This window comes from Cupressus sempervirens, chromosome 1 (assembly GCF_028749045.1).
Source record: "Cupressus sempervirens isolate cs-2001-9-10 chromosome 1, ASM2874904v1, whole genome shotgun sequence".
Lineage (NCBI taxonomy): Eukaryota > Viridiplantae > Streptophyta > Pinopsida > Cupressales > Cupressaceae > Cupressus > Cupressus sempervirens.
The window spans coordinates 37,977,211-37,993,696 of NC_143118.1; the positions used below are offsets into that span (position 1 = coordinate 37,977,211).

Consider the following 16,486-nt stretch of genomic DNA (forward strand, 5'->3'; position numbering starts at 1 on the left):
TAGTGACATGGATGGTAACAGGAGATTCATTCCAGGTAGATATTATACTCATAGAGGATGTACTTCTTTGCCTAGGGATGGAGAATCTGAGATATAGGGTATTGTAAAATAGTTGGATGATGCAGTTGTTGGCATGAGTCCCTAGGATTATGCATTCGATGGTGATGCGATCATAGTGGGAGTACGAGCATGTGATGATACAGTCATATTAGTTTTGGCGGCTACTTCTGCGCCGATTGAGCCATCTATGGAGGAATTTACTCGATATGCATGCAGTTTTTGATGTGTGTTTTGATGATGGTACACATGTTGATGATTATGAATTTTCATCAACTGCAAATTCGGTTCAGTTTTCTATTGCGGCAGTTAGTGTTGTTCCTGTGTCCATATATTTTGATGTGGCTACACCTATTGTTGATATAGTCGGCATGAGTGCATATGGTTCGCCTGTAGCTACATCTTTTTCAATGCATGCTGGTGATGATCAGGATTCCAATCCAATATATATTATGTTGGTGGATACAGGGAAGAAGAGGTTGCATAGATCTTCTTTAGAGTTGCCTTTTGGTGACATTCGGACTTCTACATCATCCACACAAGTTTTGGGTGTTAGGTTGCAGGACATGCGATTAGTCTTGATGATGTTGGTGTGCAGTTGGTTTAGTGTTGACAGGGATGTCACACACTTCTTCATTTGGGATCCAGGTGGAGGTTGGAGTTCATTGAGTAGCCGGATTGCTTGAGGACAAGCAATCTCGGGGAGGGAGGACTGTAATGTTTCCATTTTTCTCAGCATTGGAGTTTCAGGGGTAAGCCTATTATTGTGATCCTCGTAGGCTAATTATTGTGGATAGAGGGTTTTTTGTGGTAGTGGCTTGGTTTGAGAGGGTTTTATCTTCTCTACATTTCAGTAAGCTACAGGTTGGTCTTTGCTTGGCTCAGATCAGACTTCGTTTGGGCTTAGTTTTGTGTACTTACTATTTGTGGTAAGTTGGTGTTGATCGAGATGGACCCTTTCTATTTTTGGAAAGTGTATTTGATCACATGGAGAAATAATAGGTACGATTCCTATTTTAGATGACATATTTAAATGATGAGTATTTTGGAAGTTATTATATGTTTAGTGGCCAAATAATTATTAATTATTAAATGGCTTATTATAAAGTTATAATTTAACTTTATAATTTCACTTAAGTTGAGAGTTGAGTTATCGTTGGAAAGTGCCATTTATTAATTAGTAAGCCAAGTCAAGTGAGAGAATCTGAAGGAAGCTTCTAATTAATGTTGTGTGGTGAAGCTTCTTAAGTGAAGTTACATTTTGGCAGCAAAAGGGAATTTGGAGGTTATAAATACAAGCCCATTTGTTGAGAAAAGCATGCTTAAATATTTATATGTTTTTGTTGCCTTTGTGGCTTTTCTGAGTTCTGATATGTTGTGGCCTTTGCTGAAGTGTAAGGGTTTTGAAGCTGGGTTGTGGCTTTAATCCACAACTGAGGTTATTGTGGATTAAAGTTATGAAATTATTATTAATATCTCTTGTTGTATATACTGTGGTTGGGAGATACTGAGTTTCTTTCTTAATTTGTCTTGCAATTTGCTACTAAAGTATAGTAAATTGTTATTGTTTCTTGGACTGTGACTTTGCCATTTCTCCTACTATTTTTTTACTGTGACTAAGGAGAAAATTAGAGTTGTGCTTATTGTAATGGCCCTTGCCAATAGGCCACTAATAACCACCAATATTGAACTGTGAAATTTCATCAAACACTTGACATGCAAATTAATACACTGCTAAAAGTAAAATGCTGAATTAAAAAAATTGTTGTGCAACAAATCTACTCAAATAGTTGATGTAAAATAGTGCCAATATATTCATTCAATGATAACCAAATGCTTTTACATATGATATGCAATTTCAACTCAGAGCATTACAACATGGCACATTACAAACAAACCCTTACTAGCTGAATGCAACTAAGAATTTCTTGCAATTACTAACTGAAATGAAAGAACCTGGATTGAGCAAATGCTGGAGACTGAATACTGAAGATGAAATGATGATAATGCAACTCCAACCTGCCCTCAGACTTGCTGATCGTACGGCCTGCAGGTACAACCATACATGTACGAACTGGTACGACACCTAGCAAAAATAAATGCCAGGCTGAAAGGTGCCGAAAATGGTATAGAAATAATTGCCAGGCTCCAAGGAAAATTCTCCTAGAAAATAAAAGTCAAACTCCCAGCCAACAGTGAGATATGAGCAAAAATGTATGTCCAGGCTGAAAATTGAATCCTGCTCAAAATGTCCAAATAAGCCCAACTTGAAGTAGCTGAATATCACTTCCAAAGTGCAACCCTTCAAAGGATATTTCACCTCTTCAGTTATGCAAATCCTTAGGGCACTCCATTCCTAATGATCAAATGACAGTTTGCAGACCAAGATGGCGCCACAAATGCTTAAAGGGAAAAGTAGTGTAAACTCAAGTCATGGGATGTCCAAATGAGAAGCCAAGCACTCTATTTATGCACTTTTCTAAGAAGCCACTAAGAAATTCTAAAAGTATCCATAAAATATTCTTATGAAATCCCTTTGTTATGCACTTTTATATAAAAAGTAACTTTATAAAATAAAAAGTGCAACTTAACTCAAAATTATAATATTTTGGCCCCGCATAACACATAAAATAAAAATATGATAAACCCCATCTCTCCAAGAGCAAGTAAGATCATCCAATCCCCAAATAATCAGCAGAATGACTCTCTCACCAAAATCATCTGCCTACAAGAGTCCATGATAGGCAAATTCACTGAAAAATAGCATGTCACCAAAAAGGGGACATGACAGTTCACCCCTCCTGAAATTGCTTGCCCTCAAGCAATCTCAAAGCTGGATGCTGCAAAATATCTTTTCCTTCCCATGTGACATCCTCGGGTAAATCTCTCCACTTCACCAAGTACTCTCTGATAGTCCTCCTACGGAGCTGCCTCTCTCTGCTGTCAATGATGCACTCGGGAACAAGAACCAATTTCCCTTCATCATCCAATGGAGGGAGAACTGCTGAAGACACAACATGCTGACCCAACGCCTTTTTGAGCCGTGACACATGGAAAACATTGTGCACCCTGCTGTTTGTTGGAAGTTCAAGCTCATAAGCCATTTCACCTATCCGCCTGATAATCTTGAAAGGGCCATAGTACCTAGGCTTAAGCTTCTCTGATCCCCTCTTCCTGAGAGTAGACTGTCGGTGAGGCTGTAGCATGAGGTAAACCATGTCACCAACCTCAAAACTCCTCTTTGTCCTCTTCTGATTTGCATACTGCTTATGCTGATTCTGTGCTTTGGCAATATTATCTCTGAGAGCATTAACAATATCCTTGCTCTCCTGAAGCAACTCCCTAGCACGAGGAACTCTAACATCATTCACAAGCAAATCAACAAAGCTCGGTGCATTATAGCCATATATTGCTCTGAAAGGAGTCATCTGAATAGACATGTGATAGGTAGTATTATAGCAATACTCACATAAATAAATCCATCTAACCCATGCTTTCTGCTGACTAGCCAAGTAGTTCCTAAAATATCCCTCCACCCACTTATTTACTATCTCTGTCTGCCCATCAGTCTATGGGTGGTAACTGGTGCTAGGTGTGGGCTCCATGCCACATAAACGGAACACCTCCTGTCAAAAATGACTCAAGAACCTGCTGTCCCTGTCACTCACTATGCTCCAGGGTATCCCATGTAGTTTGAAAATCTCCCTGAAAAAGACTCCAACCACCTGCACTGCCGTGTAAGTAGTAGTGATGGGTAAGAATTGTGCATACTTCGTCAACCTGTCCACCACCACATAGATGCAATCTCACCCTTGGGCCTTAGGCAATCCCATAATGAAATCCATGGATATACACTCCCACTTCCTGTCAGGAATGGGAAGTGGTTGTAGGAGCCCTGCTGGAAAGGTATGCTCTTGTTTGTTCTGTTGACAAACAGGGCACTCTCTAACATACTGCAACACATTTGCCTTGAGCCCTTTCCATGTGAACTGCTCTCGTACCTGCCAGTACGTTTTGAAGTGTCTAGGATGTCCAGCTGTAGGTGAATCATGAAGTGCTCTCATAACAATACACTTCACCTTCGATCTTGGGACTAAGAATATCCTATTCTTGTAGATAATCAAACCATCTACTAGTGTATACTTGGTATCGGCAATTGTCCCATCAGCAATCTCAGATGCCCATGAATCTCTAGCATACTCAGCAATGATCAAGTGCCTCCAATCCTCTGATATCTGAATCATAGCACTAAGATGTGGTTTACGTGACAATGCATTTGCTACCACATTCTGAGTCCCTTTCACATAGGAGATATCAAAATCATAAGCCTACGGTTTACTAACCCACTTTTGCTGCCTGTCATTGAGATCTCTTTGTCTAAGGAAATGTCTCAAACTATCGTGGTCAGTTTTAATGCAAAACTTACCACCCACCATATACTGCCTGAATTTAGCCAATGCATGCATAATAGCCAACATCTCCTTGTCATATATACTAAATGATCTTTTTGGCTCACAGAGCTTCTTGCTCTCAAATGCAATGGGGTGCTTGTCCTGCATCAGAACAACACCAATACCCTCTCTAGATGCATCACACTGAAGCTCAAATGGCTTTGAGAAGTCAGCCAATGCTAACACAGGGCATGTAGTCATGATCTCCTTGAATCTCTCAAAGCAAGCTTGTGCCTCAAGTGTCCAAACAAAGGCTCCCTTCTTCAACAAATCTGTCATAGGAGCTGCATGACATGAATACCCACTGACAAATCTGCGGTAGAAACCACACAACCCAAGAAACCCTCTCAACTATGTCAGGTTCTCTGGAGTAGGCCAATCCACAATAGCACGAATCTTATTAGGATCCATCCTTATTCCCTCTGCACTAATGATGTGACCCAAATACAATAGCTCTGTCATGCCCAAATCACATTTGGACTCCTTGGTGTACAAGGACTTCGATTGCAGGATCCCCAAAACTGTCTCCAAGTACTCCATGTGTTCCTGCCAAGTCCGACTGTAAATCAGAATATCATCAAAGAAGACTAACACATACCTCCTCAACTGGTGACAGAAGACCCTGTTCATGGTGGACTGAAAAGTAGCAGGCGCATTAGTCAGCCCAAATGGCATGACCACAAGCTCAAAGTGCCCACAATGACATCTGAAAGCAGTTTTCTCAATATCCTGCTCTCTAACTCTGATCTGATGGTAGCCGGATCTCAAATCAATCTTTGTGAAGTAACATGCACTATGAAGTTCATCAATCAATTCATCAATCCGTGGAATGGGGTACCTGTTCTTGATTGTCCTTTTGTTCAACACTCTGTAATCAATGGACATCCTCAATGTACCATTTTTTTTCTTAATCAACAAAATCGAAGAAGCAAAAGGAGACTTGCTAGGGTTGATGTGACCCATTGCAAGAAGCTCCTTCATGGTTTTCTCGATCTCATCCTTGAACCTCTTAGGATGCCTATAGGGTGTAATCATCACGGGTTTAGCACCCTCCTTCAACTCAATGATGTGCTCAATACCTCTGTCTGGTGGTTTGCCAGGTGGGATGTAACTGAAAACTCTGTCATACCTCACTCTCAACCTCTGTATGTTTGGGTGATACTTTGTCTTATGTTCTCCCTCTTGTGTAGGCATGAGAGTACATACGGCTGCCCACTCAATGTCATCATGTCTGGCTATCCTCCCCAGCCGTCTGAAGGAAATAATCTTGATGTCTCCATTCCTGATGGCTCTAAAAATGTGTTGCTTCCCATCCACTTCAAACTTAATCTCCATGTCCTTCAATTTGAAGGTGACCTCTTCCAATGAGCGCAACCACTCCATCCCAAGAACAATATCCAGATCACCCATGTTGACAACATGGTAGTCTGCCTTGAACTCATAGTTGTTCAGGCGTAAAGGCAAATTTCTAACCATCTTGTTACACTTAAGAGTGTAACCATTAGCAACCTGTACTCGTAGTCCCTCAAACTCAGTCATAATTCCACGACGTTCAACAAAATGTGCATCAATGAAATTGTGCGTAGCACCTGTATCAACCAAAGTAATAACTCTTTGCCTTGCTAGAACAACATGCAGTCTAAAAGATCCTTCCTGCTGAATGCTAGACAAACATGCCTCATGTAAGTGCAACTCGGGCTGCTCCATAGTCTCTAGAGCTTCTGCTTCTGCCTCTGCCTCGGGCTTTGCATCACTATGATCAACCTCATGTTCAGAATTATCAGAATCTGAACCCTCGTAGTAAGCCCACATAACCCTGTTGGCCTTCCCCTCAGGCCTCATAGGACAATCATGATCTCTATCGTAGGGACCCTTGTAGAAAAAAACGTAGCTTCTTCCTGCGCAAGTCATTTAGTGTCTCCATATCCAAAGGTGCAGTAGTCTTACCCTTGGTGTCACCTTTTTTGCCCTTGTTTTTATCAAACTTCTTATTGTCCTTGAATGAAGAAGTGCTCCTGGAGGTGAACCTATTGGAGGGTGCTGTGAGATCCATGCTCTCTGCCTTCCTCATAGCCTCCTGCAATGAAGGGGGATCGAATGCCTTAATCCACCCCTTTAGAGGTTCAAACAACCCCTCTGTGAATAGTATAACCAACCTCCTCTCGGACACATCTTGCACCATCACTGATAATCTCTGAAACTAATTGATGTAGACCTCCAAACTGTTTGTCTGTCTCAGCTGTGCAAGATCACGGAAGAAGACCTCCGGATCTTTCTTATCAAAGCGCTCTACCAATCTATCCACAAAATCCTGATAGGATGTCACCTGATTATGTTGCAATGTAACCATACCATGTGACCACCAATCATGTGTTGCGCCCTTTAAATGCAAAGTGGCATACCTGATAGCATCCATCTCTAACATAGGCCTCAATGCTACGAATGTATCTAACTTATTGATCCAAGGTTGTGCTGTCATCTGTCCACTGCCGTCAAATGATGGTAAGGTGAGCTTGCTAGCAACTCGCTGCAACTCACTGTCTTGACCTCCTCTAGTCCTCTAATTCTGCCTGCTACTCCTCATGTGCTCTCTTCTCTGACTCAAGTAGCGATCAAAATTCAGCAACTCACGAACATGAGGAGGTAGAGCTTGCCATTCTGCATCTGCAGCTCGAAGATCATCGTGAAAGTCCTCGGGCATATCATCCTCTACTGTCTCCTGGGTCGCCTCTCTAAGGACTGTAGGACGTGTAGGCTTGTTTGTAGTCCATGACCTGTGCCTAGGAGCACCTTGTGAACCTGCTACACTCCTGTTATCCTGCTCTAGTGTCCCCCTACCCTGTTCCTGATTCCTCGGCTGAGCAACTCTCTCCAACATAGTGGTCAATGCACGTATAGACTGAACTATTTCCTGTTGTCCAGTAGTCATAGCCGGAAGAAGTTTCTAGCCTCATCGTCATCAGTCCTGGGGACTCTAGGTGGACTCTGTGACTGCCTTTCACCCATAGTAAGTATATCTTTGAATTCCTGCTCACCCTCAGGTGCTGCTCTCCTGCGTGTATAATACTTGTGATACCCAAAAGCTGAAGAATGCATAAAGATTCTTTACCCAACAGGATGGCAAGAACATCGCTCTGATACTGCTGTAATGGCCCTTGCCAATAGGCCACTAATAACCACCAATACTGAATTGTGAAATTTCGTCAAACACTTGACATGCAAACTAAATACACTGCTGAAAGTAAAATGCTGAATTAAAGAAATTGTTGTGCAACAAATCTACTCAAATAGTTGATGTAAAATAGTGCCAATATATTCATTCAATGATAACCAAATGCTTTTACATATGATATGTGATTTCAATTCAGAGCATTACAACATGGCACATTACAAACAAACCCTTACTAGCTGAATGCAACTAAGAATTTTTTGCAATTACTAACTGAAATGAAAGAACCTAGATTGAGCAAATGCTGGAGATTGAATACTAAAGACGAAATGATGATAATGCAACTCCAACCTACCCTTAGACTTGTTGATCGTACGACCTGCAGGTACAACTGTACATGTACGGACTGGTATGACACTTGGCAAAAATAAATGCTAGACTGAAAGGTGCTGAAAATGGTATAGAAATAATCGCCAGACTCTAAGGAAAATTCTTCCAGAAAATAAAAGTCAAACTCCAAGCCAACAGTGAGATATGAGCAAAAGTGTATGTCCAAGCTAAAAATTGAACCCTGCTGGAAATGTCCAAATAAGCCCAACTTGAAGTAGCTGAATACCACTTCCAAAGTGCAACCCTTCAAAGGATATTTCACCTCCTCAGTTATGCAAATCCTTAGGAGACTCCGTTCCTAATGATCAAATGACAATCTGCCGACCAAGATGGCACCACAAATGCTCAAAGGGAAAAGTAGTGTAAAATCAAGTCATGGGATGTCCAAATGAGAGGCCAAACACTCTATTTATGCACTTTTCTAAGAAGCCACTAAGAACTTCTAGAAGTATCCATAAAATATTCTTATGAAATCCCTTTGTCATGCACTTTTATATAAAAAGTAACTTTATAAAATAAAAAGTGCAACTCAACTCAAAATTATAATATTTTGGCCCCACATAACACAAAATAAAAATATGATAAACCCCATCTCTCCAAGAGCAAATAAGACCATCAATCCCCAAATAATCATCAGAATGACTCTCTCACCAAAATCATCTGTTTACGAGAGTCCATGATAGGCAAATTCACTGAAAAATAGCATGTCACTAAAAAGGAGACATGACACTTATTGACTGGTTTAAGGGAAATTCACATACAAATTGAACAACAGCGTTCAAATCTGTAGAGTTGTTGTTGAAGATCATTACTTGATATTCAAAGGACAAGTAATAATCAAATTCTGGAAGCTGCATTACAATTCAAAGAGGTGAATTTGGCCAATTTTCTGATTGTCATCTGCATGTGTAATATATAGCTATGGCCATGCAATCTCTTGGATGCAATATAAAGCTATGGCTATAGTTAGCTCTGGCAAATAAACTGTAACAAATATTCTTTCCCAGCTTAATTGGAAATGGATTTATTCATTTCACTGTTGTCATTTTGTTGAAGCTCACTCAATACTTGACATTGTTCTACAAGCTTGCTCTGTGATAATGATATTTGTCATCTCTGTGATACATAATCACCATCGCTGTGATTGTCGTCTTTGTGATATTTAATGATAATCACTGCCATCAATTACAGTTTGTAATTAGTATATTATGCATATCTCAGTATTTGATCGATCCCCATAGCAAATCCTCATAATTATTCTTCTTGTCAGATCTGTGATTTGATCTACCTTTTTTATGTTGAGGATAACTGTTAAGACATTTAATTCTTTGGAACTAATAGTCATTGTATATGTCATAGATGGAAAACTCGCTGAGTTTCCTAGCTCGGCGAGTTTTTAACCAGTTAACTCGCCGATTTAAAAACTCGGCAATCTGGTAAAAACTCGCCGAGTAATCGACGAGTACTCGGCAAAAACTCGGCGAGTTTTTAGGAAAAACTCGCGATTTACTGGTGAACGCGGCCTGTGACGGATTTAAGCGGCAGTGTGTTTTTTCTCATTCTTTCTTGTATTTGCATTGTTTAGAACCTTGAGGAGTGAAGAGAAGAAGGTTTGGAGGCATTCTTGGCTGATTGCAAGTGATTCAAGGCGGATTTGAGTGGATTGTAGAGGATTCTAACCGATTTTAGAAGACAAATTTCTTTCCAGGTATGTTCATCTTATCATAGTTTGAAAACTGTTTATAGTTTTGTAACAAATGTTCTTTTGTTTTTGTTGTTTTTTGTAAATGTTTTCAAATCATTTAAAATCATTTTGGATCATTTGAAACAATAGCTTCTAAGGATATGGTTGAAGTTTGTTGTTTGCTAAGGATATGGTTCAAGTTTGAAGTTTGAATCATTTGAAACCCTAGCTTCTAAGTTCTAACTTTGTTTATTCATTTCTCTATATATTTATGTGTAGGGCAGCGGTCAACCATTAAAAAAATGACAAACCCACAAGAAGAGTGGCCACAAACACTATGCCCATCTGGATATATAGGCACTCGGCCTAAAAATGCAAGAGATAAGGCATGGCGGTATGCCTATGAAGCTCCAAATCCAAATGATATTGGGAAGGTGATATGCATTCCCTGTGAGAGAATTATTTCTGGAGGCATAAACCGCTTCAAATACCACCTTGCAGGCATAAAGAAACATGAGTCAAATCCTTGTCTCAAGGTAACTGATGAAGAAAAAAGATTCATCCATGCCCTACTTGCAGCTGCTGAAGAGAAAAAATTGAATAGGGAGAGGGCAAAAATAGCTATGAGGGCAGCCATAGCTGAATCTGAAGGAGCTCCTTTTGATATGCAAGAGGAAGAAGAAGCACTTGAGAACATACCAGGATCTCTTCGTGGCCCACGGATCCGCAAACAAAATTTCTCTTTTACCGGTTCCACTTCTTCTACATCTCCTACTTCTTCATCATCACCATCCAGATCCCCATCAGGGATAGGTGGTTATTTTGTGCCCAGGAACACACTTGGAGCACCACCATCATTAGAGGGCACTGCATGGTTTAAGGAGGTGCATGAGCAAACTAATATTGCAGCAGCTGATTTTTGGTTTTTCAACAATATCTCAATGAATGCCGCTGATAGTCCCTATTGGGTCAATATGGTGAATGCAATGACAATATCAGGCAAAGGATACAAGCCGCCTAATCGCAAGGATATGAGTGGAAGGTTAGTATTTTACTATTTAGTAATTGTAAATAATTGAGATTCACTTTAGTTCATTGTTATATTTTAAATCTTAATTGTTATAACTTATTTTCTAATTTTTTACTAACACTTACACTTTATTTAATATTACACTTAAATTTTGTAGGTTGCTTGACAAAGCGGTTGGTAGGGCAAGATTGTTGATAGAAGACCAAAAGAAAGAGTGGAAGAAGTATGGCTGCACCATTTTATCTGATGGGTGGACAGATGGAAGAAGTAGAACCATTATTAACTTCTTGATTGCTTGCAAAGATGATGTGGTGTTTTGGAAATCTGTCGATGCCTCCAACAAAGTGAAAAATGCAGCCACATTGGCTTTAATGTTGGAGAATGTTGTCATGGAGGTGGGAATAGAGAATGTGGTGCAAATAATCAAAGATAATGCAGTAGCATATGTGGCAGCAGGTAGATTTAATTTTTTATATTTGAATCAATATGAATCATGAATGTAATGCTATGGTATTATTCAATTTAGATTTGATGTAATTTGTAAATACTAAATATGGAAAGTTTGTTACTGATTATTGATTTTTTGCTAATCTTTTAGGTAGAATCCTCCAAGAGAGGCATCCCACACTTTTTTGGTCACCTTGTGCAGCACATGTCCTTGACCTTCTTTTGGAGGACATAGGAAAACTTGATTGGGTGAGTCCAGTTGTGGAAGATGCTAGGCGAGTCACGAAATATATCTATAATCACCCATGGGTTCTCAGTTTGATGAGAAAAGCCACTAAAGGCAAAGATTTGATGAGACCTGCTATGACAAGGTTTGCAACTGTCTTCTTGACGTTGCAAAGTATTTTTGACCACATATTGGCTTTGAAGCAAATGTTTGTGTGTGCTGATTGGGTTGCTTCACCTTACTCAAAGAAGCCCGAAGGAGAAGCTGTGGCACGAATAGTCTTTGATGATAGCTTTTTTGCAAAGGCTAAGGAGATTGTCGAGGTAACTTCATTATATTTTTAGTGTATTCAAGTTTCATTTTCAATTCATAACTTACTATGTTATTAACTAATTTGTATTTTTCAAATTTCAAATGCAGATGTCTCTGCCCTTGGTTCTAGTCTTGCGCGCATGTGATGGGCAGCAATCCCCAATGGGAGGTCTTTATGAGGCCATGGATAGGGCGAAAGAGGCTGTTAGAAGTTACTATCACGGGGACAGTCTCAGATTTGACCCCATTTGGGAAATAATTGATAGGAGGTGGAACAATATGCTCCACCAACCTATTCATGCAGCAGGCTACTTCCTCAATCCCAAATTCAGGTACTATGATAATTGATTGTCCTTGAAGTTGGGATTTTAATAAGTCTTTATTTTACTTTACTTTTTAAGGTTGTGTAGTAAGACTTGATATCATTTTCTATTTGTTTTAGGGCTGATGATTCCTACTCAGATCCTACTGGAGAGGTCATGGAAGGTCTCTCTAAATGCATTGAGAGAATGATATCAAGTGAAGAGGAGAGAGACCTTATTGTGACCAAACAACAAATCTATGTGGAATCAAGGGGTCCTTTGTTCTCTTCTATGCTAGCAAAGAGAGCAAGATCTACTCAAGCACCAGGTAAAGCGTCAAACTTTAAAACTTTTGCTAATTGATAAGTTGTGCTTCTGATTTTGTTTTTTATTGCTTTATAACTTTTTAAATTTTGTTTTGCAGATGCTTGGTGGGCAAGTTGGGGTGGCAATACCCCCAATTTAAGGAAATTTGCTCTCAGAGTCCTATCCCAACCTTGTAGCTCATCCCATTGTGAGCGCAATTGGAGCTTATTTGAGTCCATCCATACAAAGAAAAGAAACAGAATGACTCAAAAACAGCTTAATGACCTTGTTTATGTGCACTATAATCTTAAGTTGCGCATAAAAAAGTCACAGCTCTTAGAACTACCTGGTCCGCTTGATCTAGATGAGATAGATCCTTATTCTGATTGGACAGCACAGGAGCCAAGTCCATTGTTTACACCAGATGAGATCGCTGATTTGGAGAGGTAGGCCATGGAGGGGGAGGCTGACACTGATTTTCAGTTCACTATGGATGACATTGAGGATGAGGACGAGGATGATGATGATTCAAGCGAGGATCAGGCATTACCATTAGGAGGAGATGCATCCTCTTCTAGGACGTCGAGCCAGTCAGTAGGGACGTCGAGCGAGGGGGCACAGCCACAGAGTTCATGGTCACGCAGCTCACGCCCTATCCCAGTGCGGGGCACTTCTTCTAGGACTAGACCCCCTCGCTTTCCTGCTAGTGCAAGTGGAAAGAGGAAGATGTGATTGACATTGTATTGATGTATTTAGACTTTTAGTATTTACTTCTAGTTTGACAGATTGAAACTATTTAGTAATTTACTATTTTGCTTCCTACCATGAGCATTCTGCATGAGAATGCAATTTTGTACGCATTATGCATTTATATATATCTAAACTTTGTTTCTTTCTTTTGTATTGTCTTTAATTAATTTATTAGATGCATCTTCTCATTAAATTTTGCAAAATAAATGTATTTTTAATTAAATTTCAACGGTTTTTTAGGTTCTCGAGTTTTTCCCGAGTTTTTTTTTTAAATCGCCGAGTTTTTCCCGATTAAACTTTTGGGGGGCTTGGCGAGTTTTTGCATTTGGCGAGTTTTCCAACTATGGTATATGTTATTCCTTCATGTACAACACTAGTTATTCATTTGCTTATCGATACCTTCTTGGCTAGTGTTTAATATAACTGATATTATGATTGCTGACTATTATACTATCTTTGATTTAGTCCATGGTTCCTTTATGGGTATTGTATCTGCTGAGGGAATTTTATGATTAGTGATAGCCATTTATGATACTATCAATGTCTACCATTTGTAGGTAATTCCTTAGATTTCATATTACCTGGATTTGTGCTTCGAGCCAGGGCTCCTGCTCTATATTAAATGGATTAATATCTAGAACTCAATATCTATATATCTATTACACCAAATTTCCTTGTCAATATGATGAAGCACAGTGATTCCAAATGCTCCGCAGACTTCTCATAGTATCCCAAAATAATATGCATAGAAAATGAACTCGCTCTTATACCATTTTGGTTTTTTGGAATTGCTGCAAACGTACTAAGCACTGCCATGTATTTGGTATGTTTTTTCCAATTTCAGCCTCCCCACACACATATATATATGAGTGAAAGAATAGACATGTTTGTTCATTATCATAATTAAACTCATATATATATATATATATATATATATATATATATATATATATATATATATATATATATATATATATATATACACCATGTTGGTTTTTCGGGATCACTGCAAATGTACTAAGCACTGCCATGTATTTGGTATGTGTTTTCCAATTTCAGCCTCCCCATTTATATAAGAGAGTGAAAGAATAGACATGTCCCTTCATGAGACGTGTCTGTTTATATATAACATCTCTTAATATAATACATATATATATATATATATATATATATATATATATATCGCATACATATCTTGAAATAATTTATCCGAGAAAAGCTACAAAACATCAACAACATGGAAGATGAGATGACAAGAATGGTCAAAATACCATCAAGGAGGAATGAAACATACTCAATCGTGCTTCCAATATCTAGACTTAGAGTGTTTGATGTATCAAAAATTACTACAATATCTAGGGTGTGTGATGTATCAAACTGCTGCAATACCTGGCAGGTACTCATCCCACTCTGCTGAATCTGGAAGGGAACAATCTTGCTAAATGAAACTTAACTTTAAAGAAGTAGGAGGTGGAGGAAGAACAAAACAAGTCTTAGGAACCATTTTGGATGAATGAAGTACACATAGGTTTAAGTGACCACACCTCTTCTCAGATACTTGAGCCACTTGAGATGCATGAGAGCTAGGATTCCTAGCCAGTACTTGCAAGTTTTGAGATTTAGATAGCTTAAGTTCATAACCATGTTTGCATGCCCCTTACCTAGTGATACTTCCCCACCCTCCCACTCCTGGAAGGATGATCATCTCCTGCAACCACTCAGCCAAAGAAAAGTAGTCAGTTTGTAATCATCATCTCAAACATAATGCATGTGCAATAAATCAATTTTTCGACTCCAGATTAAGAACATAACATTACATCATTCCTCTTCTAAATTCTGAACCACTGTTCCATGATAAGCAGAAAATATTACCCTCTAGGGCATCAAATGAAACATAACCACTGTTAATAAAAACAGTCAGGATGGATGGTACATCAAAATTAATCCTTAGTGAAAGTTTTTTTCCAGTGTCATTGACATGTATACAAAGCAAATGCTTGAATTTTAGGTGTTTCTCTAACCTCTTTGTTAGCTACCATCTATCTCATTGAACTATGCAAGCATTCACATAAACAGTAACATGCTACATGTTTTTGTTAAATTTTGAACCAGAATGCAAGAATGCAAAACACAGAAACACTATAACAGATGACACAAACAATTATTCTGGGAATACCCTCCTTCACAAGGGTGAAAGAACCCAGCAAAATAGATCCTCTATTGAGTGCTCAAAACAAATACAATTATCTCAAATGCTAAGACTTCAAACCTTTAATGAGAGCTATACTCAATGTCTTCAAACAAAATTGATAAAGACCATACAAAGATTGCGAGGAAATATATATGAACGTCACCTAAGAAAATACTCACAATAGACTATATAAACAACAATGAAAGATAACAAGAATACTCAGAACACACACTGCAATTCCATGGTAATCTTCAGAAATATCTAACTGCATACACACTAAAGAATAATGATGACCACCAAACTTTGCTTCACACAATGCTACAGCCACAATATAAGATGAACCCACACTCGGAACTAAACAATTGACAATAGCTGGGAAGAAGAAGATGCAAATAACTCTGAAACAATAATATATAGAGTCGATAAAGAAACCAGCATCATACATATCACACGAGAGAGGCTTAGAAAAGAAAGTCGATATTCCTCTTGAGAACATATGGCTCATCGAATGCAATATCCATCTTGAAATAGATGACACAATGAATGCAAAAGGAGAGCTCCATGGATGACAAAATAGAAGACTTTTCCCATTCTCAACTGTGTGGAGTCTCTTGAATTCCAAGTCAAGAGACATAATAATATATCTGAATAGACCTCATATTCTAATAGCGAATCAATCCTTTCGAATGAGAGACACAATGTATAAAAAACAATAGAAAATATTTGACGCCTCCAATATGATGACCACCAACAGTGATGAACACCACTGCATGAAGCATGGAGCATATACTACCTGGCATAGTAACTCAATAGTTAGTGAAGCTTTTAATTGACTTAATTAAGAATAACTGTTCTATTAATCATAATTACAAGACTCGGACTTGGCAAATTGGTTTCGAGCTTGGACTCAGACTTAACAAGGACTCGACAAATTGAAAACCCCAAGAAATTCAAAATTTTAAAGTATTTAAAGCTTTTTTCACACATTACTTAGTCAATTAACTTCAAATATACAATAATTGAGATAAATAGAAGCTACTTTGCAGACATACACAAGTTTACACACATCACATAAGTATTAATACAAATTTTTGAAGGAAATAAGTTAAATTAAATAACAAATTAGAAATTTAAATGGTGTCACTGTCAAATGTCTACAATATTCATGGAA

General features: G+C 38.7%; 3 protein-coding genes across 4 annotated transcripts in view; all 3 read left to right on the forward strand.

Moving 5' to 3' along the window:
* The window catches only part of LOC149576058 (uncharacterized), a 156,032-nt gene that overhangs the window by 65,819 nt on the left and 73,727 nt on the right, over positions 1-16,486 (forward strand). The gene's annotated exons all lie outside the window — the stretch shown is intronic.
* LOC149576059 (uncharacterized) lies at positions 9,622-10,834 on the forward strand. Its single transcript, XM_089816197.1, has 2 exons — positions 9,622-9,775; positions 10,031-10,834. Exon 2 carries the CDS (start codon positions 10,054-10,056, stop codon positions 10,828-10,830), a length of 777 nt encoding a protein of 258 aa, XP_089672323.1. The 5' UTR covers positions 9,622-9,775; positions 10,031-10,053; the 3' UTR covers positions 10,831-10,834.
* LOC149576060 (uncharacterized) lies at positions 12,231-13,270 on the forward strand. Its single transcript, XM_089816198.1, has 2 exons — positions 12,231-12,396; positions 12,493-13,270. Exons 1-2 carry the CDS (start codon positions 12,246-12,248, stop codon positions 12,822-12,824), a joined length of 483 nt encoding a protein of 160 aa, XP_089672324.1. The 5' UTR covers positions 12,231-12,245; the 3' UTR covers positions 12,825-13,270.